At 34.5% G+C, this 26591-nt stretch overlaps 2 protein-coding genes across 2 annotated transcripts in view; one reads left to right on the top strand and one right to left on the bottom strand.

Annotated features, from left to right (window-relative positions):
• Positions 1-26591, bottom strand: part of LOC145664358 (protein similar-like) — a 422904-nt gene that overhangs the window by 295505 nt on the left and 100808 nt on the right. The window lies entirely within an intron of this gene.
• LOC145664357 (uncharacterized) lies at positions 14209-25098 on the top strand. The gene is made up of 2 exons (XM_081730987.1): positions 14209-17671; positions 20562-25098. Exons 1-2 carry the CDS (start codon positions 15697-15699, stop codon positions 20582-20584), a joined length of 1998 nt encoding a protein of 665 aa, XP_081587113.1. The 5' UTR covers positions 14209-15696; the 3' UTR covers positions 20585-25098.

Here is a 26591-nt window from a genome sequence, read left to right as displayed (position 1 = left end):
AACATTTTGTTTTACTCACTCTAATTTTCGTATTTATAATTCTTTTCCTATGAAATTTTCCACAAATATACATTTTCCGATTATACACATAATATCAGTATTAAAAGTACCCTGCAAAATAATTATCAAATTATATTCTTACAAGAAGACAGTTACAGATATGCAACAATCATTTCGGACATGAGTATACATAAGTAAAATACTATACAAATAAGGCACTGTTTAGCATATACACATTTAAAACACACACCACACACACACACACTTCTTTCATAGTGTTCTGCTTCATTAAGCTGGCTCGTTTTTGGCCGCTGTATTGCGCAGACGTCGCAACATTATAATGTCAAAACTGGTGCCGTGTCGTCTTGCTGTTCGATGTAGAGCCGTGTCGTCAAACTGCAACTCAAGACATAACAACAAAAGCACGCTTGCTTAAGTGTGACAATATCGAGCTGGGTCATCTATACGCGAACTTTATTTTTGCTTTTTTGCTGAAACAAATGCCTACAGACTGCTTCTAGCTGTAACTAAACCGGACTAGTTTTTATTTTATTTTTTATTTTATTTTATTTTTATTTATTTATTTTTTGGTTTAAGCTTGGATAACATGGAACCTTGATTAATCGAAACTCGGATAATCGGGACTTCACTGTACTTAAAAATGAAAGAAAGAAAATCTCAACATATCGTTATTCTACTCTACATAATCTCATTAAAAGTAACAAGAAAATGTTGCTTTATACGTCTATATACAACTTAGATATTTTTTTGCAGTCTTCACAAGAAAAAGTAGATTCTTGCAAAATGCACAAGTGTCAATTACGAAAGCATATAATTTTCATGAAATAAGAAGTGTGTACTATTTTATACAGTTTTTTTCTCAAAAGCATCATTTATAAATATACATATGTGACTAAAGCTAGATAGAAGAAACAGATCGCCCAAAATTTTAGTTTCGCAATATTGTAATAGGTAACAACAAACCTAATGGTGATTCCCTAGTTTCCTCTTGTTATTTACGATGACCAAAATAATTAGGATAAAATAGACAAGGTTATTAATTTCCAAGGTCGTTCTTGTAACGTTAATAATACACCATGGACAGCAATAGATTGATACTCTCTCATCAAACAAAAACACATCAAAATAAAGCTAGCAGAATGCTTCATATTAGTGGTTTACAAACTTTGCGTTCTGGATTACGGAAGTGCCGCACAATATAATTTTAAGAGTATCTGTCTTTGGAGTATTGTAGTTAAATCTTACTGCACAATGACCACTATGAACTGAATGAAAAGTTTAGAAACTAGCTTACTCGTTTACACCAATAAGAATATTTTAGGGCAGTAGCACGATTAGCCAAGCCGATAATTTCGAAAAAAAAAAATGTCAAATTTATGGTTCGTTTCTATGGGTTTCTTAAGTAAGTAAACGCTTAAAAAACGGGGGTTAAGAGATCTCAATAATAGCAGAGAAACACGTGGTAATACGTACTAATCCCCAATTATTTAAAACCAAAGATGGAAGTACTTTTTGAGCATTTATAAATTCACACAGTTTACAGCACATTAAAAGGCATTATTCTGATATAAAAGAAGCAATTACTGTTAGTATCGAATAACAGAAGCGTCTTAACTCCTTCTGAACTTCGTAATCGAGAATGAAACTTTATATATATATATATATATATATATATATATATATATATATATATATATATATATATAAACAGAGGCTTCATCTTCCAATTTTATACAAAAACTAATTCTATTATTCTTTCTTCCTTGGTTTAAATTGCAAACAAAAGAGTAATTAATTTTAACAGGGTGTCTAAAATGCACTCAGCCCTTGGAGATCAAATTTGAGAATACATTGATAGTGATTTGAGAGCAACACTGTGAACCCACATAAGCCCCATTTTGTTCGATGACCTGCTATTTTTCCGGCATCATAATCCCGTCGCTACAGAAATTCTTTCTGATCAAAAAAAGTAAAAAAACTATGACAAGTGGTTTTCACAGGCATTTTTTGAAATTCTCCAGAGATCAAAACAAATGAGTTTGACGGTGTCAGATCTGGGTTACATTAAAACCTCCCAGCAAGTGATTCAACTTCTGGCAGGTCGTTAAGATGTATGCGGTACACTCGCGCTAATTGTTAACAGTACAAGTCCGAGTTTATCTTCTGCCCGGTGGCAGGAGCTCGTAATGCACGATGCCGTTCTAGTCCTACCAAACATACAGTGTAATCTTCATGACTGTTACTGTGGGCTTCGACACATACTGTGGAGCTTCTCTTGGCTTCGATCACAAATTTTTCGCATTTCGTAGGTTATAAATTTTTCATCATTTGTGATCTCCGCTTCAGAAATGGTTCGAGTTCGTTACGTTTCAGTGGAGATTTGCAGATATAAATTCAATAGAGTAGTGTTTTTAAGTCATATTATGTGGTAGCCAAACGTCGAGCTTCTTTCTGTAGTCAGCTTTTCCCAAATGGTTTAACACTGTTTCGTGATATTTAGGTTATTGGCGATGTCATACTGCTTACATGCCAGTCTTGCTCGACTTTGCCAAAGTATTATCCACTTTTGCTGTAATTGGTCGCCGATTGCAAGGAGCATCTTGGGTAATGAAATTTCCAGAATGAAAGCGACTGAACCGTCTTTTGGCTGTTGCTTTTAATAACGTATTTTACCAATAAATAGGATAACTTTCTTCACAAGCCTGCAAAGACCCGCGCCTTGATTGAAATACTGAGAAAATGTGAAATATCGCATGGTTCTGCGGAAAGATCACTCATCTTCAAAGCGCAATACCTTAAGTTTGATTATAAGAATTCACTTTTTGCATACCTACTAGCCTCAACTATCAGTTGTGGAATGACATTAGGTCTGATCCGCTGCGACTCATATCTTGAGATTTGGGATACTAATGCCATTTATGAGGAGAAGACACGACTTTTCAGACTACCTGAATAATGATGCTGTGCTGTCTATTGCGAATATAATAAATAAGTCAAGGCTGAAAAACAAACCATCTTGTGTTCGTTCGAAAAAAAAACTGACTCCACATGGATCGGACTTCCACAATCTCAACTAAATTGATCTCTATCTTTCCACCTTGTTTCCAAAGTTCATATACTTAACTTCCATCCTGTTACGTTGATTGTGTTTGTTGTATTGTGGAAAATGTGCACGAAGATTAAGTATACTAAATAGTTCAATTACGTCCCGAAGGACTTGTAAAATCATTCACATCTGCTGAAATATTGCTACCAATTTCTCACCTCCAATGACTGAATCGGAGTCATTTGGTACTAATGGTAGTTCGTTATTACATTGTTAAAGTTTCTATGTTTACTCAGTTAAGTTTACTGTTTACTCCATTTCTGCCCGTAGAAACAGATCTTACTTGTATCGAAGCAATTCATACTTGATTCACTGACCACATGAAATGAAAATAGGAAATGAGATACAAAATTCATACAATTTTACAATGTGGTAATACAATAAACCTAAACTTTGTAGCAACCGGACATATACAAGTACTGTAACAAATTGCTTACTCGTACTCGTACATATCCCTTTATCTCTATATAAAACAAAAGTCCTGACTGACTGATCAACGCCTAGGCTTGACACTTGAAATTTATGCAGTGCATAGGATTTGCGACTATCTTTAAGGCCACACTGCTACGTTAAATGAATCCTGTAGCTGTCATATACATAATAAAAAAAAAAAAAAAAAAAAAAACTTGCAACCCGATCTTTCTATTTTCTGTGTACATATTACAATTTCTTGAAAGCAAGAAAGGTATTTCCACTTATGCAGCACTGCACTCTAGTGGACAAACAGTGAACCACCTCGTTAAAAACGTGTATTTTGGCGCACTCCCCCTCCCTGTCCAAAAGAATCCGTTGTTTCGGAAGCGACGAAACTGTTTTTTCCTTAATGTCAGCGGGAGGGCGATACCAGGTAGCAAGCAAAACGTCCCAGAAAGTTGCACACTGTTCGACTCGTTGCAAGATGGAATATATATATATATATATATATATATATATATATATATATATATATATATATATATATATATATATATATATATGACAGCTACAAGTTCTTCTAACGTGGCAACCCCCTTTAAGATACCACTTGAAGAATTTTCCAGCAATTCGACGTGGAAGGGGAAAGAGTGGAGGTGGCACTAGCGAAATCCCTTTGAGGCATGAAATTCGGTATTTATATTTTTCACTTATAATAAACGCATGTCTCAATGGGTTTCTTTTCGATTTCACTTTGAAGGGAAGTGAAATCTTGCTCATGATTTTTTTACTACTTCGATATTTTCATCCGTAACTGTGCTGTAAGGGTGCCCAGAGCAAAACTCATCTGTCAACCTTTGTCAGCCGTATTTAAATTCCGCAAACCAATGATCACTGCACAAAAATTACGTCGCACGAGCTCCATTGTTGCCGACTGACAGGCTCACACTAACCTACACTTTCAGCCCTTTAATTTTCCAACAGTTATACCTTTTATCATTAGTGGGCAAAAGTCTATGGTAAGCTTCAATGCGGCAACGCTGTTTGAATTTAAGTATCTAAAAGCTTCCGACATGCTCCTCGTATAAATATGAAAATAGCATTCCTTCGAGCGTATATGCTTTTAGTAATGAAGTGATACATAGGGCTATATGCATTTATACCTTTTGTTATTCAAATAAAATTTCCATGAATTATGTATGTATGTATGAATGTATGTATTTATTTATTATTATTATTATTATTATTATTATTATTATTATTATTGAAATTATCTCGCCAAGTCCTTCGTTTAATACTTAATACAGAATTTAATATTGCCAATTAAATATTAGCGTTGTAATATGACATTTCACGCCCACCATACTTTTTTTTTTTTTTTTTTTTACGCTACATACCTAGTGTCTTCTCTGAGAATAAGGTGAAATAATCTACACCTCATTCATTAATTAAATTGAATCAAATTGTTTACATACTTAGGTAGGAAATTGCGTTTTACCAATATAGTGTTCAGCGACCGCCGCACAGTGGGGCGAAAACGCAAAAAGCTGGCCAAAATATGATAACTATATTCAAATTGAATGAAATTTAGTATTAAGGGGTTATTGAAGTTGCTGATTAGGATTCTGCAACTAAAGTTAAAAAAAATGGCGGATCCAAAATGGCGGAATTAAATTTGCAAAAGTCGAAAAAGTCGGAGAAATGTTCTCAAAAGTGGCGATAAAGGAGTTATTGAAGTTGCTGATTACGATTCTGCAACTAAAGTTAAAAAAACAAAATGGCAGATCCAAAATGGCGGAATAAAAAGAATGTCAACATAGTTCGTAATTTTCACAATGTATCTTTAACAACATTCACTTCTTTCACATATTTTGATGAACAATTACTTGTTACTTACGTTCTTATTTATTAGAAATGTATTATTACTTAAATAACACAAATTATTGGTACTGTATTTTATTCCGTTATGATAACTGCAACGGCTTGTCACTGTAACATTAAATGAACAATAATTAACATCAACACGCTTCGTAATTGGCGCGTTTTGGCAGCTACGTTTTTGTCGACAGCATTAATTAATATTCAGACTACCATTCTACAAAATATGAACGTGGTGCACGAGGGTGCACATAATGTTTTCAACGCTTTAAGTTAATAAAATATATAAACAATGTGAAAATTTTGCCTGACTTGCGATTCAAATTATAAATTATTACATCATTATTATTAATTTTTCACTTCATACACTTATTCTACTTACCAGTACGATATAGGAAAACTTTACAGATTTAAAAACTATGAACGCGTTCGAAAGTTACAACCGTTTCCACGGACGCGTCACAATTCTTCTATTGTTCTCTACGCATTTGACCTGCTGAAGGGTCTACTTAAGAGTGGCTCAGGTAGTTTGATTAAAGTAAAAACCCTATTCTATTTATGGATTTGGGTCCTTCTAACATTACTCTAGCCAACTACATAAAAAATTTCCTATATTACTAACTTTCGTTTTTTTACTTTTGGCCAGCTTTTTGCGTTTTCGCCCCACTGTGCGCCGTACTGAATCTTAAGTGACGCCATACACACAGTACCATTACTGAGTTTGTGATATATCTATCGATACCTTGTTCACCAAAATCCATCAAACCGTTTAGGTTCTACGTGAAAATAAAGACATTTGTAAGCTTAGACACATACTAGAATGTCAGATTACCTATTTCAATCGGATACTACCGGTTTTTGAAACCCTTTTCTCTTCTCCCATTTAATTCTTGTTACACGCTAAATGCACCCGTTTTTCTGACTGCAGCAAAAGCTTGTTTTTCTTCAGCACCAAAAGAAATAAATAAAGATGAACCGTGTTACATTTCTTGCTTTTTGTGCACAGTTCATTTTAAATTCTTCGCATTTCTCTTTCTTGTCCTCCCTTCCAGACATTGTTAATTGTAATGTCAATGCCAACTCATTATTGAACATTTAAATTAAATTGCAATTTTCTACTTGATATAGTCATTTCTTCAGTTCTGCAGTATCCCTGTGGTTGTTACCTATGTTGCATCTATATGAGTATAGTTAGTGGTCAAACTGCAACCAACTTCGGTTACAACTGCTATATCATACTGTTTACAGTACTGTTTTTACCAGGGATGAAAAAAAAAAAAATACTAGCCCAAGAAAACAGCTACTAGTCCATATCCCACAATAGAAACCATTTACTTACCTTTGAAATAAATAATAGTGATATAAATTCGCCCCCATTGATTAACCCCTCGCCCTGGGGCGAGTGATTATTTCCATCCCCGGTTTATACTATTTCTATACTCTTAGTAGCTTTTGTATGTTAGTGGTATACCTGTTATTATATTACTCTTATTACTTTCCTTATTTTAATTATACTGCAGATCATCGGTAATAGTGCTGTTATAGCTCGAATAATTTATTATTCGACTTTTAGATTTTTCAAATATTCGTTATTCGAATATCGAATAATTATTCGAAAAACGAATAAATGTTCGAATAATCGTATTGAAAACATATATTCGTACATTCGAATAACTGAAGGAAAAAAACTGAATAATTATTGGAATAATATTAACAGAACTAGTTAATAATCACCCAACCAAACATTTACAATCGGTAATAAAATGTGAGTGGTCAAATCGACGACGCTGTAAATATGTTTTAGTAGACTAAGAACAATATTTCGTCCTTAACAAAATATTCTTTCTGTTTGTGTTGGATTAAAATTGTGCCTACAGAACTGAGGTTGCAGATATGTGGTTCCAATACATGAACAGCTGTTCTCCTGATAACAGTTGCATTTTTAAACATTTCTTCGTCATACCTGCACATAATCAGCAATTCAAAGAATATTTTCAACGTTAAGTGTTCAGTAAACAGACGAAAGAAATAACTTGAATGTTAACAATATAAAGGTGATAGCAATATATTGATTACTATCCACACAGAGATTACTATCCAAGACAGATATCCTGAAGGAACGTAAGAGGTATAGGCCTATAAAAAATATGTGAAAACGAAGTATATAACAAAATCATTCTTTTAGCTTGCCGACGTCGGATACAATAGTCTTTAGTACGAAAAACACATACTCCAGTCTTGGAGCAAAAATAAAACAGAAGCTATTGTCAAGCCTTTATTTATTTATTTTTTTTAAAATCCTACACGGAAAAGAAAAGCCTTGAAATTATACAACTGTGCATAACACATTACAAACGTAAAACAATTAATTCTCTTATTGCAAATATTTCAGGGACATACAATAAAAATCACTTGTGCATCGCACGTGTGGATCACGTTCTTGAGAAATTACAGTTAATTGCTTACGCCAGATCCACAAGCGGCACTATCTCACTATCAAAGAGTATTCTCCTAGGCAAATCAACTTTGAAACCGGTTACACTGATTCAACTTGAGAAACAGCTTCGTTCAATGAAATTTTAATTTGCAAATACTATACATTGCATTTCTTGGAATTTGGTCTACGTGACGAAGTAAACATATACCCGATATTCTTTTCGCAGGTTGTTAACATTTATAAAAAATAATTTTTAAAAATAGAAGAAGACTGTTCCGGGTCTACGTGCAGTTTCATGTATTGAGAAGAAAAAAAGGCAATTTAGATTTTTCATTGCTAAAAAAAGTCGAGTTAACGCCAAGAATTCAATCGCTTCATCGCAGTGTTGTTTTACGCAAACATGCTAATGAAGGCACTTCGTGGAAACCAACTACGAAGTTAATCTATATAGCCTGTCCTCAATAACTCTAACCACTACTTAAAAGTACAACAGATTAAGCAAGATTACAGAGAAGATTAAACTAGTTTAAGATCCTTTTCTAACTCCAATTAGCTGAATGACCATTACGGATTACACACACGCTCTGAGATAACCCTGCGAATAGTGTCATACTAACAACGCGAAATGTCACATCTTACACTCGGAATTGTTAAGTATCTTCAAGTAAAAATAGCAAAAAAAAAAGTGCTTAGTGTAACTGTTGATATTTACAGTCATTCCCAATTATTAGACATTTTTATGTCTTCCGATTTTTAATGAGAGACGATTTTTTATCGTAGTATTTCTAAGTACATGGGTAATTACTATTTCGCACAGTATCTTATAACCTAGAAGTTATAGCTGTATCATACGTATTGTTGCCCATGATGGAGAGAATTTTCGTGATAAGAAACGAGACGCGACGAGACATCACTTTTACAACACCTTTCCGAGACGAGGCAGCCCTAAATCTAGTCTCATGAGCAACACTAATCACATCTGGTGTCAAAAGACAAAATTAGGATAACTAAAAAATTAAGTTATATTCAATCCTCGTCCGAGGTACTTTCATTACTACTCTTTTTTAACAATGCAAATGAATGTTCAATAGTTATGCTTTGTATGTGATACTCACGAACACGAAAAATAAATCAATTGAACCAACATGACATATGGTGCAACGAGTAAAATTTAAGAATATTATAAACTCATATTCTGAGATCGAACTTACAACCAGAGCCTACTAAGCCACCTGATAATCCGAATGTTTCCAGAGCCTACTAAGCCACCTGGTAATCCGAATGTTTATTAACTAACTCATTCACTCACTCACTCTATGACCTATGAAACCCGAAGGTACAACGCCGCATTCACAAAAGCTCTCCATTGACTTCTATCCCTAGACAACTGGATCCAGTTTATGCTTTGTATTCCTATTTCTGGGCGATCCATCTTAGTGTTGTCCTCCCGTCTGCGCCTAGGTCATCCTAATAGGCGTTTTCCGATTGGATTTGCAGTTAAAACAAAGTGTTCCTACTTTCTTCCATTCTGGCTTCATGGCCTGCCCACCTGAGCTTCCTAGACTTGATGACACTAACAATGCTCGGTGAGCGGTATAAGTTGTGCAATTCCTCGTTATGAAGTTTTGGCCATTTCTTATTCTCGTCCCTCTTGGGTCCGAATATTCGTCTTAGCATCGTGTTCTCAAATACTTTCAGTCTATGTTCTTCCCTCACAGTACGCGGCCATGTTTAGCAATTATACAGGACAACAGGCAAGATTATCATTTTATAAATTTTAAGCTTCAAATTCTTCGACAGAATTCGCGACGACAAAGATTTTGAACTGAATCTCCAATGAATCTAATTTTCTACAACAGTTTATTAATTGTATCATTATTCTCTCGATTCTTGGGGAATATGTTCCATTAGGTTCCATAGATTAGGGATCAAAACTTTATTATTTTGAAAAAAAAAAGCTGGAATTGATAAGGAATGCTTCCCATTGTAAAATGCATTTTAAATGATCTGAAAACAGATTTAGATAGTACTTTTGAAAGAGTTAACATATTAAGTTGTAATGGTATGACTAACAGTAATAAATTCTGAAACATTATTAGCATTTAATGGCGAAAAAAAAGTCGAAGATGAGGAATTACCAATTGATAGATCTTATTGAGCGGAAGAAAATGATACAGGAGACTGTAAAACCTCATGCGCAGTTTTCGAGAAAACAGAGAAAACCAATTGTTTTTTTTTTTTTGTAACTGCACTATGTGGCAATATCGCATATAAAGAACTATAGATTAAATCTACCAATCCATCAAATAGCTACATTCATTCTTTCCAGATGAAAAGTAAAGTCGATAAATGTTGACATTAACACCACTTATTAGCGTAAGAATCGATGTAACTTCTTGATATGACTTGTAGAAAATGCTAATGATTACAAGTTAATTTACGACGTTGCCACATAGTGATTTCTATTTTTCCTCATAGTAGCTGAAGGAGGCCCCGGAGGGCCTAACATTATTAACGCATTTTCGCTTTATTTTGACCTATAGAACAGTACTCTGATGTCAGTGGGTGCCATTTTTAAAATACCCGGTATATTATATATATATATATATATATATATATATATATATATATATATATATATATATATATATATATATTCATTATTATATTAGCCGGACAACAATACACAGTATTGTTACTGAGATATAGCCTAAAGTTGTCACCAACCCTTAAATTTTAATTTCGGTTTACTAAAAATATTGTCCAAAATATACGAGATCTATCAGTCCATACATCACATTCAGCTGAACAAGATAACATACATGTACTTAAGAGTAAATTCTCATCTGTAGTTTTCGAGAAAATCCAAGGAAAAAAAAAGAAACTTTTGTAGCACTAAAATGTTTGACATTTGTTGCCAATAATAATAATAATTAGCAGTTTTTATTTTGTTGGAAGAATTGTTGTTTACTTACGTATTCTCTATGAAGAAAAATACACTTTACCATATTATTGTTTGTCTTTTACTAACGATAACATATTCTTTATGCACATACTGCTTGTAACCGACGTTTTTATTTTACCGAAAGAAATGGTTTCTTATTTAAGTACTGTATAAGTAACAAAATACACTGTTAATTTGTACTAGGCCTATATATTGTTGTTTCTTTTTATGTTCTAAGGTGATACACATAGCGTTGTAAGTAACGCAATGTTGTCAATTTGGTATGAACGTTATTTTCAAATGACACTACATCAGGGTCGTCATTTAGGGGAGGCAGAAGGGGGCAATTGCCCTCCCCCAAGAGTTGGAGGAATACATACACTTTAATCGATTGTCTACTAATATACTAGTACAAAACGTGAAAAATCTTACGTCGGCAGTGTTCTTGCCCTCCTAAATTATTACGTATACAGGGTGACCAGATAAAGCACGTCTTACCGAAGCAGTGTTACAACATACACATTACGACTGGATTAACAGTGAACAAAAGTACGTCTTTTCGGAAGCAGAGTTGCGAACTTCAAAGAGTAATTTCAGATGACTCCAATCTTGATCCATAGATGGCAAAATACACTGGATCTCAATGAAAACACGCAATTTTCAACCTTCATTTTACTCAATTTAAACACTGACCGGCCGTAAAGTCGTAACACCACCTCCTTATGATACTTAAATAGGATACACTGAAATGAAATATAAAGAACCTTGATTTAAACTATAACATAGTTTTATATTGGAAAACGTCACAAAGGAAACTTCTCAACTTTCTCGCATGTCTCGTAGAGAAAGTAAATATCGTTACATATCCGAAAGAATCAAGATAACTATTTCAATTTGCTCTTTTAATGAACGCCATAATCCAACTTATATGTAGTCTCATTTCACCGAATCTATGCTTTCCTTTAACCAAATGATTTTCATATAGTATACTGTATATTATAGGTATAGTCTGCCACAAAACTAAAATTACACGTTTACCCAAAATGACACCAAATTCGGGATGTCAACAGGGTACAAAAAGAATACATAGATTCCCTTTTGGTGGGTATTTTTTTACAGTTTTATATACATTGTTTTGTAAGAAGTTATATATATATATATATATATATATATATATATATAAAAAAATTTGGATTATGGCGTTCATTAAGAGTATATACTCAGTTATACTGATTTATGCGTGTTGTTAGATTGCGGCACTATCTACACCGTAAATTCACACGCACTTCTCAGAATACCTTTCGTAAGAAGTCGTCTTGCTTTAACAGTGAAGCTGGCAGTCCCTTGGCTTTCGCAACACCCTTTCTCGATTTTCAAAAGCATCCAAATGGCAAATTAACACACAGGCACAGTAGGCACATGCCAAGGGATGCTCAAGAAAAAATAGACACAGAAAAATTAGTCATCGAGAACATCGGTCTCGGTTTACAAGAATATTTTGATAGGCTTATTTTATAATTTTAGAATGAAGCATTAATCTAATAGATTTAAAAAAAAATAAAATAAAACTGCAGTTTTGACGGTAATTAGTAGGGATGGCCAGATCCGGATATTTTTGGATCCGGATATCCGGTATCCGGATATCCGGACACTGGATCCGGATCCGAGATTTCGGATCTTGGATCCGGATCCGAGATTTCGGATCTTGGATCCGGATCCGAAAAAACGGATCTTGGATCCGGATCCGAAAAACCGGATCTTGGTTCCGGATCCGAAAAACCGGATCTTGGATCCGGATCCGAAAAACCGGATCTTGGATCCGGATCCGAAATTTCGGATCTTGGATCCGGATTCGAAATTTCGGATCTTGGATCCGGATTCGAAATTTCGGATCTTGGATCCGGATTCGAAATTTCGGATCTTGGATCCGGATTCGAAATTTCGGATCTTGGATCCGGATTCGAAACTCCGTGTCAGAAAATTCGGGTGTTCCGAATCAGCAAAATTTTCGAAATTATTGACAAAGTGATTTTCATTCCTATGCTTAAAATAAGATTTTAAGACACTTTTGGTATCTGATCGTGTGACAGCCTTGCGTTCCCTTCATTCTGTTGATATTTGGTTTTCGTGCCTTAATATGTCACAATTAATCCAAATTTGATTGAGTAAAACTGTCGAGTTAGGTGAGAGCAATCTCATTGTCAGATTAGATTCTAGTGGAAATACTTGACCGAAAAGGTAGTAGATCTTTTTTAAAGCTGTCGTCCTGGTGGAAATTTGTCCTTTGTTTTCTGTAACACTAGTCAAATGCTGGGATGAAACCTTAGTCTCAAGCCCAAGCTTCTTCATTAGACTCTGGCTGCTTACTTTTCTAATTCTTTCTGAGTTATTGTGGTCACTGAATGAGGCCATTTCCTGGTCGTGATGGGCTAGGCCATTGCTAATAGAACAGCCCATAAAATATAGATCAAATCACATTAAGGAGCAACTTCCTTTTCTTGCTCTTGATGAGCATTTTTTTCTTTCTTTAAAAATACGTTTCTCTGTGACCGTACCACTCCAGTTAGAATTAAGAAATGTAGTAGAGATGAAGTTCTAAATGGCAATGTATCAAAATCAATGTATTAATGTACTGTATGTGTATACAAAATACCATATGGAGCCTCGAGCAGTAACACGTATCTTTGTAATTAGTAATCCACTACTATTAACTCTGCATAGGTTGTATAAGGAGCTATATCATCCATGTAAACACATAGGCGGATGCAGGGGGAGGGCGAAAAGTCGTTTGCCCCTACCCAGCGCCACCATTAACAGTGTACTTTAGTAGTAATTTGTGGCAATTTCAGATCATCTAAGTAATTTTTCACTGCTAGCATCCCCAACCGCCCCCTAAGAATCCATCCGCCCCCTCCAAGAGTCCGTTCTGGATTCGCCCCTGCGCAAACATAATTTTATACAACTCATTCAAGAGTACATTTTGGTAGCTTTTTAAAATTTTTATCTTAAAGGATTGTCATTTCTCGTGGCTACTTATGCAATTTTGACCACAGGCATACATGCAATTTCCAGTCATTACGCAAATACATTTATATACTTAATAGACCTCGGCTAGTTGGGGGCTTCGCCACTAGACCCCCGTTACTAGAGCCTCGCACCACAAAAGCCTCTAATCATAATCAATTTAAAAAGAAATGTCTGGGGATTTGCCCTTAGACCCTCTGATATCTCATTTGATCGGCCTATGACCTCGTACCTCGTAAACCTATAACCATACCGAATCTCAGTTCAAATATCAAATTGTATGTAATAACATTCCGGTATCCCGAGACATACCGAATTTCAGTGCGAGTACATGGGGGCTTTCCCCCCAGCCCACACATTTGCTCGGTCTACGGCCTCTGTAACCCACCCAAGTTTCATAATAAAATGAAATTTTGTAAAAGGAAAATTTTGTGAGATGAAACTCCAGTTTACTGTTAAGTCGGTTATTTCTCTTAGAGTTGGAAGCACTGCTTAACCTTCGGTTGGATAGCGCGAGTCGTCGATCGGGATGACGTCACGTTGCAGCCGAGGTTCTGGCTTTAAGACTGAAGCGCTTCGCAGTGTATAAAATGAGGTAAGAGTGATAGGTCCTCTGAAGGAAAAAAGAAAAAAATGGGTCGTTAAAAATTAATATTCTTTCCGTATAATCGTATAGTTTAGTTAATTTCTTTTGAAATCTATAATAATTCCTGACTATGGTTATTATTTAGAAGCATTATTATTATTCAATATATTTTGGAAGCACATATTTCTAAAAATATTGCGAAAGGAAAAGTAAGAAAGTAAAAATAGTTAATTGAATAGTTCATGTTACTGATTTTGTGTAGGCAGAATTATGCCTTGAGTTAAAACATGTTGATTCTTGTTTTTCCTTGTTAAAACTAAAGTAAAGTCGCTGGTCAGGAAGTTTTAATATATTGAAATTACGGAAAATATTAAGGCTAGTGGAGACTTCAAATGAATGATTTATGTCTTTGGTCCGCTTTGAAAAAGGAAAGAAAAAAGAAAGGATTTTATAGAATTACAGTTGAGCTATTGCTCGTAATTCATGCATTTTGACCCATATTTAAGAAATCATTTCCTCCCACATTTTCATTCCAAAGAAAGCCACTTTGCAGTAACTTTGAGTTCCATACATTTTTGATTATATTGTTATATAGGTTTCTAAATTCTATATTTTGGATTTACGATTGGTTATAATAATACTTCAGAAAAATTTTGTTACTTGGAAAAAAAAAATCCTTTTGGGAAAAATGTTACTTGCTAACGGCGATTTCGATTAATGATATTATTACTTGTTAAAATTGTTGAATGTTTTCTATATTACTATTTATATAACACGTTTCGGATTGTTATAATAAAAATTTTCCATTTTGTTAGAAAACTTTTTCCATTTTCAAGTAGCTATAGACATATTCCTGATTATCTTAATAGTGACATTTAGCATACAGTATAAGCCTTTTCCAGTATTGAACCTCACTCTTCACGTCGTCATTATTCTCAGCCGTGGGGGAGTGGAATTCTCCTTTCTCTCTCCTTTTAAAATTCTTATATTCTAAAGGGGGAAGTGGGGTGACGTCCGTTCTCGCAGGACTGTGGGTAGTGGGGGCTATTTAAAGATTATATGTGTATCGTTCATCCGTTACATATATAATTTTTAAATAAAAATAAATTTTATACACTGCCCTGGAAAGGCAAATTTATGCTGGCTTCGAGGTCCGGTTCGGGGAGGTCCAGCAAAAGTGTTCCCCTTTATATTCTAAAATTTATGTGTATTTCTTTGGTGAAATTAACCTCTAAATTAAATAACATATTTTCATTATACTATGCTTTTCTTGTTGAGTAATATAAATGTTGTATATGAATATTAACGTAAAATACTTAATACAGTGTTGCCGGGGTCGGATACAAAATTTATGGTTTAGTAGGTCATTGTGTAATAAGCAGATAATTATTGATAAGGTTGTAAAATTAATAGTAATTATCCTTTTGGTTTCTTTGAGCTTAATATTTTGTGGTGTTCTTGTAAGGATGGCACAGTCAAAGGAGACGCATGTAACGTCTAGATTTTCGGATTCTTCAAGTTCTAGTGGGGATGAATTTCTTGGATATTCTTATGAATTTAGTAATCCTATGTTTGAACATTTAAGGCCTTCAGCCCATATTCAAGTGAATCATCACGAACCTTTACTAGGTGGTCAAAGTAGACCATTTCATGATCAAAATTATAACGTGGATCCACAAAGTAATGTGGGACACAGTACACGGTTTGCGAATTCCTCGCCTAATTTAAGAGCAGGAGGGAGTCAGAGCTTTCAAAATAAGTATAGAGTTCAACCATTTAATATGGCAACTTCATTAAATTTAAATTTTGAGAAATTTGCTTCGGAAGGAATCTATAAATCTTTGTTGCATGATATTAATAGTCTACCTATAATAGATGGTACCAATACTGAGTCTACATTTCAGTTTTTATTAAAACTTGATAGTATTGTCAGAGGTAAGGGTTTGCCTTTAGATCTTGTGTTGGTAGCTTGTCTTTCTCGTACAAAAGGAGAAATGCAAGAAGTTATACAATCGTTCATTGGGGACGCTTCCCCTTGGCAAACAGTTTGTAGACATTTAGTGGTGCGATTTATTTCCACTATTGGTAGAACACAATTCATGCGATTATTTTTCTACGTTCCCATGCGGGAGGATCATTCATTATATGAGTTCGTAGATAATAAATTATCGATTATTCACGTACTTGATATGTCCTTTGATGAAGCCACCATTTGTAGTTTAATTACTAATATGGTAACGCCTTCTGCCCATCAATTTCTAGCTGAAAGAGGTATGCCTATCGATTTAAATCAATTGTATTTAGCTGCAGAACACTATGACGCCTTGCATAGATATAGGAAAGATTATTATCGATTACGTAATCAAGGTAGTAGCGTACGGGACTTGGTACCACCCCGTAAATCATCTTCCTTTATCGGAGCGAAGAATACAAAACAGCAAGTAGTGTTGCAATCTCGTGAACCAAGAAATTTACATAAAACTTTAGTTTCTCCAGCTATGTATTCTTTACCATCTAACTATAAAAATCTTGATAAGGCGGAATTTTCTCATAACCCTAATTTAGAATCTCAGTACTTAACTCAAAATAATTCAGATGTAAATCAAAATGGTAGTAAATTGGAAAATTTATTAGCGATTCCTGTTTACATTACGGGTATGCGTTTTAAGTGCTTAATTGATACTGGGAGTACGAACTCTTATTTGGCTCGACATCTTTATGATGAACTTAGAAAAAAATGTAAAATAAGAGCAGAAAAGGTGAACGTTCAGACGATTGGCTTAGGAAATGTACAAGTTACAGTGGATATGAGAGTAAGACTATATTTTAAAATTGGAAGACACCAATTTAGTGAAATTTTCTTTATCGTGGACTCTAATGAGTTTGATCTTCTGCTTGGAAATGACTTTCATACAAAATACAATTCCGTAATAGACATTGCTGGTAATTTATATAATATAAAAGCTCGGAAGTTAGTGGTTCCTATGATCCGAGCTGATGAACTTTTGTGTGCCCAGACTTCTCTCGCTTCTGCATATACTTCTAGGAATGGGGTGAGTGGAAAGCAGCCGCCAGGCGACCTTGGTTGTCCGAAAGCTACACCTCAGCCTAGATCTTTTGGTAATTTCAATCAGAGTTTGACTCCATCGACATCAGTAACCAGAGACAACGGAGTTAACACCACGTTTGATCCTGGAGTGGAATTCGTTTTTGATCAGTCCATATTGCATCCACCGGAGACTAAACCGGAGGAATCTCAAGGTAATTATACGGTTCCTGATCAATTATTAATATGTGATTCTAATTTACAGGAATATGTTAATAACTTGTTAACTTCATATTCTGATGTTATTGGAAACAAAATTGGTAGAGTAAAAAAATTTCACTTACAAAATTGAACTTGCCGATAAAACTCCCATTCGATTGCAACCTTATCAACTTCCAACGCATAAGCAAAAGGAATTAGATTCTTTTATTGCCCAGCTTTTAAAAGACGATATTATAGAGGAAGTAGATTATTCTCCCTACACATCGCCCTGCTTTCTAGTAACAAATTCAGATGGAAGCAGGCGGCTTGTAATTTCATACGGAGAAGTGAACAAAAAGGTGATGGTAAACAGCTATCCTTCTCCTAACATGGAGAATGTAATATCTAGTATTTCGGACAATAATATCTTTTCAAAACTTGATTGTAAATCCTGTTTTCATCAAATTCCTCTGGCTGAAGAGAGTAGAAATATTACTGCTTTTGTGACAAAAAACAAAATTTATCGATATAAATCGGTACTAATGGGATTAGTATTATCACCTTTTGTCTTAAGTAATTTGATGTCAAAAGTCTTTGAAGGGTTAATTGGTAAGAATTTAGAGATATATTTTGATGACATAATTTTATTTAGCAAAGATATTGAGAGTCATAAAGCTCTATTAGAGGAGGTATTATCTCGACTAAGAAATTGGGGAATTACTATTTCAGAAAAGAAGTCCTGTCTATTTCAAACTAGTATTAAATATTTAGGGTTTCGTTTTGAAAATGGCAACATGTCAATAGACCCTGAGAGAATTAAAGCTATCCAGGAGATACCAAAACCAAAGAATAGAAAAGGAGTGAACAGAATATGTTCATTTTTCTCATTCTATTCAAAATTTATTTATGGGTATTCAGAGTTAATTGCTCCCCTTCAAGAATTAAGATCTGTAAAAAAGCCTTTTAAATGGACTAAAGTTCATGATGAAGCCCTACAAAAATTAAAGGATGCCTTTTGTAGTCAGGTCATTTTGAAAGTCCCAGATATGAATTCCAACTTCGTAATACATTGTGATAGCTCTTTGCGTCATTTTTCTGGGTTCTCAGCCAATACGATTCGGAAGGGAATCTTAGACCTGTATCAATGTTTAGTCGGGCAATTCCACAATCTGATTGGAGTAAAAATATATATGAATTAGAACTTAAGGCTCTTTCTTTATCTTTGGAAAAATTTGAGTATTACTTGGCAAATCCCTTTGTAGTATATACTGATAGTAAGAGTTTAACTTGGTTACTTAATAACCATAAAAGACAAAGGAGATATGGAACTATGTTAGAGAAAATCTCGAGGTTTAAATTTCGTATAGTCCATGTAAGGTCAAAAATAAATAGTATAGCCGATTTCCTTTCAAGGGTTGGAAACCATCTAGAATTCTATACAAAAGACGATAATACAATGGAAGTCGTAAAAGATCATAATAAAACAGTAAATTTGTCTTTCATTAATTTTTGGCAAAATCCTGTGTTTAATGTACCTCTTACAGATCACCAGAGGAAGGATCCTGAATTAAGAGAGATTATCAATAGGTTAGAGCATAAGGAAGAAGTTCCTCCGTATGTATTAAGAAATAAGATCTTGTTTAAAAAGACCAAAGGTAAAGGGAATAATGGATTTAGAATTGTAATACCTAATTCTTTAATTCAGTCGATTATTGAGTATTCTCATTGTCCAATAATTCATGGTGGGCATATGGGATATCGAAAAACCATTGCTAAGGTCGCTGAAAAGTATACCTGGCCTACTTTATATTCTGACATTAAGAATTTTATACAATCTTGTCATTTGTGCCAAACCTGTAAAGATTCCAATCGAAAACCTATGGGTCAATATTTTACAAAAAAGGTAATGCACCCAAATTATACCTGGTTTATTGATATTGCGGGGAAATTGCCTAGTAGTTCTGGATTTGAATATATTTTAATTGTCACTGACGCCTATAGTCGTTTTGTCTTTTTAGAACCTTTAAGACGACTAACCTCAAAAATCATCTGCAATAAGTTACAGGAATTATTTCTTCGATACGGCTTTCCTGGTAAAGTCCTAAGTGATGGCGCTTCTTATTTCGTGAGTGATTACTTCTTGAAATTCTTGTATAGCTATGGCATACAGAGTGTAAAATTCTCCCCATATAACTCACAATCGAACAGAGCCGAACGTACGGTGAGATCGATTAAAAATTTAATTCGTATTTATGTTGATAAGTCTCAACAGAATTGGGCCCAATTACTATCTAAAATTGCTTTTACTATTAACATAAGTATGAATGAAACTACTGGGACCAGTCCATGTGAACTTTATATGGGACGGAAATTTTACCATCCATTAGATGTTAAATGGTTAATGGATTTAGATCTTTTAGACGATGACCAGGATAAAGAACAAAAATTAGTCAATATAAATAATAACATTGAACGCGCTTGGAAACATAGTGCGAAGGTATATAGTCAAAAACATAATCCTGTTAATTTAAATATTGATGATTTAGTATTGGTTAAAAGGTTCATGAAAATTTCAGCAGAGAAACATTTCAATCCAAAAATCGCCCCTCAGTGGGAAGGCCCATACCGCCTTATTTTTAAACCTACACCAAATACAGTTTGGCTAGAAAATATTGAAAGACCATATGTTCATATAAAACGCCATGTTCGTTTTTGTAAGAAATATTTTCCACCAAGACAAGTTAATCAACCTAACCCATAAGGTAACAAAAAAAAAAGATTTGATATGAGACTTGAGGTTAAGTAAATTATTAATATTGTACTTATATATATATATTTATATATTTTAGGATGTTTGTTCGAACAAATTTTGTGTGTTGTATATATTTTTTTTTATTCCTGCAGGAATGCCTCGTCCGAGAAAGTGAGAGGTCAACCCTTTTTATTTTGTAAATACCTCATCATCATCCTTTGTATATGTTATGTAAGGAATTGGAAAATTTACTGTAGAAGTTTGTAAAGAAGGCGTTAGCATTTGAATATTTATGGAAGATTTGGTAATGTATTGAAATTATTTTATTATTCAACTTGGGATTTGTTATGGTTAGGAATTTTTTTTTGACCGACCCTCGGATATTATGTAACCCACCCAAGTTTCATAATAAAATGAAATTTTGTAAAAGGAAAATTTTGTGAGATGAAACTCCAGTTTACTGTTAAGTCGGTTATTTCTCTTAGAGTTGGAAGCACTGCTTAACCTTCGGTTGGATAGCGCGAGTCGTCGATCGGGATGACGTCACGTTGCAGCCGAGGTTCTGGCTTTAAGACTGAAGCGCTTCGCAGTGTATAAAATGAGGTAAGAGTGATAGGTCCTCTGAAGGAAAAAAGAAAAAAATGGGTCGTTAAAAATTAATATTCTTTCCGTATAATCGTATAGTTTAGTTAATTTCTTTTGAAATCTATAATAATTCCTGACTATGGTTATTATTTAGAAGCATTATTATTATTCAATATATTTTGGAAGCACATATTTCTAAAAATATTGCGAAAGGAAAAGTAAGAAAGTAAAAATAGTTAATTGAATAGTTCATGTTACTGATTTTGTGTAGGCAGAATTATGCCTTGAGTTAAAACATGTTGATTCTTGTTTTTCCTTGTTAAAACTAAAGTAAAGTCGCTGGTCAGGAAGTTTTAATATATTGAAATTACGGAAAATATTAAGGCTAGTGGAGACTTCAAATGAATGATTTATGTCTTTGGTCCGCTTTGAAAAAGGAAAGAAAAAAGAAAGGATTTTATAGAATTACAGTTGAGCTATTGCTCGTAATTCATGCATTTTGACCCATATTTAAGAAATCATTTCCTCCCACATTTTCATTCCAAAGAAAGCCACTTTGCAGTAACTTTGAGTTCCATACATTTTTGATTATATTGTTATATAGGTTTCTAAATTCTATATTTTGGATTTACGATTGGTTATAATAATACTTCAGAAAAATTTTACTTGGAAAAAAAAATCCTTTTGGGAAAAATGTTACTTGCTAACGGCGATTTCGATTAATGATATTATTACTTGTTAAAATTGTTGAATGTTTTCTATATTACTATTTATATAACACGTTTCGGATTGTTATAATAAAAATTTTCCATTTTGTTAGAAAACTTTTTCCATTTTCAAGTAGCTATAGACATATTCCTGATTATCTTAATAGTGACATTTAGCATACAGTATAAGCCTTTTCCAGTATTGAACCTCACTCTTCACGTCGTCATTATTCTCAGCCGTGGGGGAGTGGAATTCTCCTTTCTCTCTCCTTTTAAAATTCTTATATTCTAAAGGGGGAAGTGGGGTGACGTCCGTTCTCGCAGGACTGTGGGTAGTGGGGGCTATTTAAAGATTATATGTGTATCGTTCATCCGTTACACCTCGCACATCATACGCCTGCAAACATAACGAATTTTTAAGGGGCCGCGGTGGCTCAGTGGTAGAGCGTTCACCTTCGGTGCTTGGGGTCCCTGTTTCGATCCCAGCTTGCACCGTGTGGACTTTGTGGTGGACAAACACCGTGCTCGTGGGTTTTCTCGGGGTTTTCCCGTTTCCTCCTACTTTCTTCATTTCATTTATTTCTCATAATCACCGTCTCCTTTAGCCTAACCGGCATAAACGTGGGATGTAAAACACAAGCATTTCATTTCACAAGATAACGAATTTTTGTTCAAATAACAAGTTTCATTTCTATAACATTCCAGGATTCCGAGATATAAAAGTCTTTTCTCCCCGCCCCTTTACTTCCCCTCTAAGACATACATAAAAAAAACGCTTAAGAACATACCTAATTATTTCAAATGTAAAGTCCAAATACCAAATTCTATGCTCCTAACCTTCAGAGGTTCCCAGATATCGACATGTTATTATAATAATTACAATCCCCACCCTCTTTCCTTTCCATCTCTTTTCTTTTCCTTTTTACTAAAACGTCAAAAAACACTGAAACACATGTCAAATTATTTTCAATGAGAAGTGCAAATACCAAATTTCAAGTCTCTAACCTTAAAGGATATAACATATTAATACAATAATTGTAATCCCCACTTAATTTTTTTCTCGCCCCTTTTCTTCCCTTCTGGGCCCCACATAAAAAAAAAACGTTGAAATACGTATCTAATTATTTTAAGTGAGAAGTCCAAATACCAAATTCCATGTTTCTAACCCTTTAAGTTTCCGAGATATAGGCATATTATTATACTAATTGCAATAATTGCAATTACCACCCGTTCTTTTACTTTCTACATCTTCCCTGCCCCTTCTAATTTAAATATCAAAAAGCACTTTAACAAGTATCAAATTATTTTCAATGAGAAACCCAAATACCAAATTTGAAGTATCTAACGTCAAGAATCATCAATATTTTCCACCCCATTTCCCCCCTTCCTCGTCGAATTTCCCAAAGTCCTTCCTTAGTGGTATCCTACGTCACAAACCCTATAAACTGTCCAAATTTCAAGTTTGTAGCTTAAGCGATTTGGTCTGTACGGTGATCTGTCACTCACTCACTCAGTCACTCAGGACTTTGCCCTTTTTATATAGAGATATTTAAGATTTTATGGGAAAGCCATGGATTTTGTCCTAAGGCCGCCAGTGTCTTAGAAATGTAATAGCTTTGCTATAAACTTTAAGCAATCAACTGACTGATCTGCGTCTATATGTATTATGTAAAATACCGCTCATGATATTTATTTTGCTCGTAATAAAAAAAAATAGAAATGATGACGAAAATTCAAAGACATCCATGATTTTAGCGTAATGCTGCAGGAGTTCAGATCATTGAATTAATCATAAGAGCCGATTGTATAAGATAGACTACATTAAATTCCAATGTGGCACAAAGAAAATATGCAGCATTACTATGCAGTTTTTCAACGTTATAACTCATTCTGAAAATATTATCATAGGTCTCACAAACAATCGAATTTTAATCCTAACTCGATTAATATATAACAAAAGGCAGATCTATACAACTACTGACTTCAGATGAAAGTGGCATACTTGTAGTACGTTTAAAGATATACTAAAGACTAAATGATGGGGTGTGCGGAACAATGGTCTAACCCGAAAAATGTGAAAATGAGATTTTGATGTAATCTTTTGTCATTTAAATTGAATTGTCTTCCCACTGAGTTAGATAAAATTCACCTAGTCAATTTTATACATATGGATATTTTAGTTCTGGGTCTCAATCTAAGGCCTAAAATATTCAAAACAGGAGTATGAATCTGAACTTCGAAATTTCGGGTGTGGATCCAGGAACCTGATATCCGGATCCGGATCCAATATTCAAAACTTCGGATCCGGATCCAAGATACAAAACTTCGGATCCGGGTCCAAGATCCGAAATTCCGGATCCGGATCCAAGATCCGAAATTCCGGATCCGGATCCAAGATCCGAAATTTCGGATCCGGATCCAGGAACCGGATATCCGGATCCGGATCCAAGATCCGGATCTTGTAGGATCCGGATCCGTCTGGCCATCCCTAGTAATTAGCGCCCAGATTTCATTTGCTGAAGCGCAAACCGACCACCTGTGTATACACATTGCATTCACTTCCTCTCTATTCTCTAACAGATTAAAAAATAAACAGGGGTGCTATCGACTTAAGGTGTGTGTAGCTTAGAGGTCTGCACGGGCCGGAATTTTTAGCTATTCTGGGTGTAGCCGGAAGTGGTCTACGCTTTGTAGGCCCGAGTCCGTGCAGAATACTAGTGTAGATGCGTGTTAGGGGGGGCGGGAATATACGTTAAGAGTGCCTATGCACACCAGAAACCTTAATATGCTCCTGGTAGGGACGGGGAAAAGTCTGAATTGCACTTATTCAGACCATACCAGATATTTTACACAGAGAGACACATTACTGTACGTACGTATAAATGGTAATTATTTCTATATATTTATTACCGTACGCATAAATGAAAATTTATATATTTTTTATCGTCAAGACAATCGTTTACAACATAGCGAAACTTATTTATATATTGTTTTTTCATTAAAATAATAGTTTAAGACACTGCAAATAGTATGCGCAATGTATTTGTAACACACATACATTTTAATTCCTTCACAGACACTTCTTAGTTGATTACATCATACGACTACCAGGCACAGCTGCCATCTAGAGGGAGTCGCTTGAACTACCTATGCCGATAAAAAGAAAACGCTCTGATCAGTGGAAACTGGAGAGGTCCACGGATAAGGGAACCCTAATTAGTTCTCTTATCTGAAAAAGCGATCACATTATATTGGATCCATTATGGAAGGTTAAAAACAGCTAGCCTATACAATTATGAATTGCGGGTCAATTCTTGGAACTTAAATTAACTCACTTTTCTAGTAACTTAAGCTCTGAAAATTTGTACAGATAGGTAAAACGTACGACAATAAAATATTTTCGCATAATTTCCACTAGCTTATTGTTTTGCTGCATAATCCATAAAACGAAATATTTAGAATTATTGAGTGCCTGCTGCTTATACAACTGAAAAACCACGGAACTTTGGTTGGTTGCAGATGACTAGGCGCCTGTTGACTTCATATTAACAAGTAGGAACATTCTTTTTAGCATTTTTTACAATAAGAGGAAAGAGATTATTTGCCTTCTGCAATGCAATTAAAAATACTCAATAAAGACCCCAATCTTTCTTGTCACGGAATCTTGTAAAAACTGTCAATACTCCGCAGCCCTAAATTATATTAGGAGTGATTTTTAAAAATGTTTTTTTACATCATAAAAATGAAATGATAAGTTACGATGATATAACACTACATGTCGCATGAGAACCAGAGGAACGTAACTCCATTTTCGTCGGTTTACAGGCGAGAGGGCAAACATATTATTTTCTTAGAAAGATGTATTTTTAATAAGATGGTAATTGAGCTACATTACAACAGATGATCGACAAGGACAACAGATGGCGTTACGTTCCATTTACACCAAGTAGGGCTATCAAAATTATGTCCACACATGAAGAACACGAAAACCGCATTTTTGGAGTTACGTTCCTCTCGTTCTCATGCGACGATGTGTCATCTATGAAAATCTAATACTGCTATAAATGATGGTATGGGAAATAATAGATCATTCCAGTTAGGCCTAATATTGTCAATTCAATAATGACCTACTGTGATGTGAGATGCATCTTTCAGCTAGGTAATTTTGTTATTTCTTCAACCTCTTGCTATTCTATTCTCATTTGGTTGAAATCTACGTAAATGTTCGAGGTGCATTATCCTCTTAAGTTAGTTACAAATATCACGGATGTAAGCAAGATAAGAAGATAAAGTTCAATGAAAATGAAAAGTCTCATAGACTCTCGTTCAATCTTTTGCAGTCCCTTGGGGATCCGCGGACCATAGACTGGGAAACGTGACTTTCTTTAATAATAATAATAATAATAATAATAATAATAATAATAATAATAATAATAATAATAATAATAATAATAATAATAATAAAAGAGATTTTGGATAGGAATTTCAGTTTTGATGCCTCATTAACAAAAGTTTAGAAAAATGCACAAAAAAGGATATATTTTCCTGCAGTAAAATGAAGAAATGAGAAACACTGTAAGCATTAAGCGCGAACGAACCACTTCTCTATTACCATGAAAACTTAAACTCTCAACTTTAGGAACAGCGTCCAATCCTTTTAGTCTTACAACTAGTCCCATTTCTTCACATACATGCATACAAATATAATACAATACACGCAGATAAATGATGGAGACAGGAGAGTAGAAGGGAACTAAAGATCTCGAGAAAACTCTCGAATACGATAATCTTGGCAATAAACTCACATGACTTGGGGTACAATCAGGAACACTTCACAGTAGGATATATCATTGAGCCATTAAAACCACTGAATTAAAACGGCCTGTAAAT

This window comes from Thermobia domestica, chromosome 11 (assembly GCF_964235325.1).
Source record: "Thermobia domestica chromosome 11, izTheDome1.hap1.1, whole genome shotgun sequence".
Lineage (NCBI taxonomy): Eukaryota > Metazoa > Arthropoda > Insecta > Zygentoma > Lepismatidae > Thermobia > Thermobia domestica.
The sequence above is the reverse complement of the archived record's forward strand: the minus strand, read 5'-3'. Positions and strand labels throughout refer to the sequence as shown.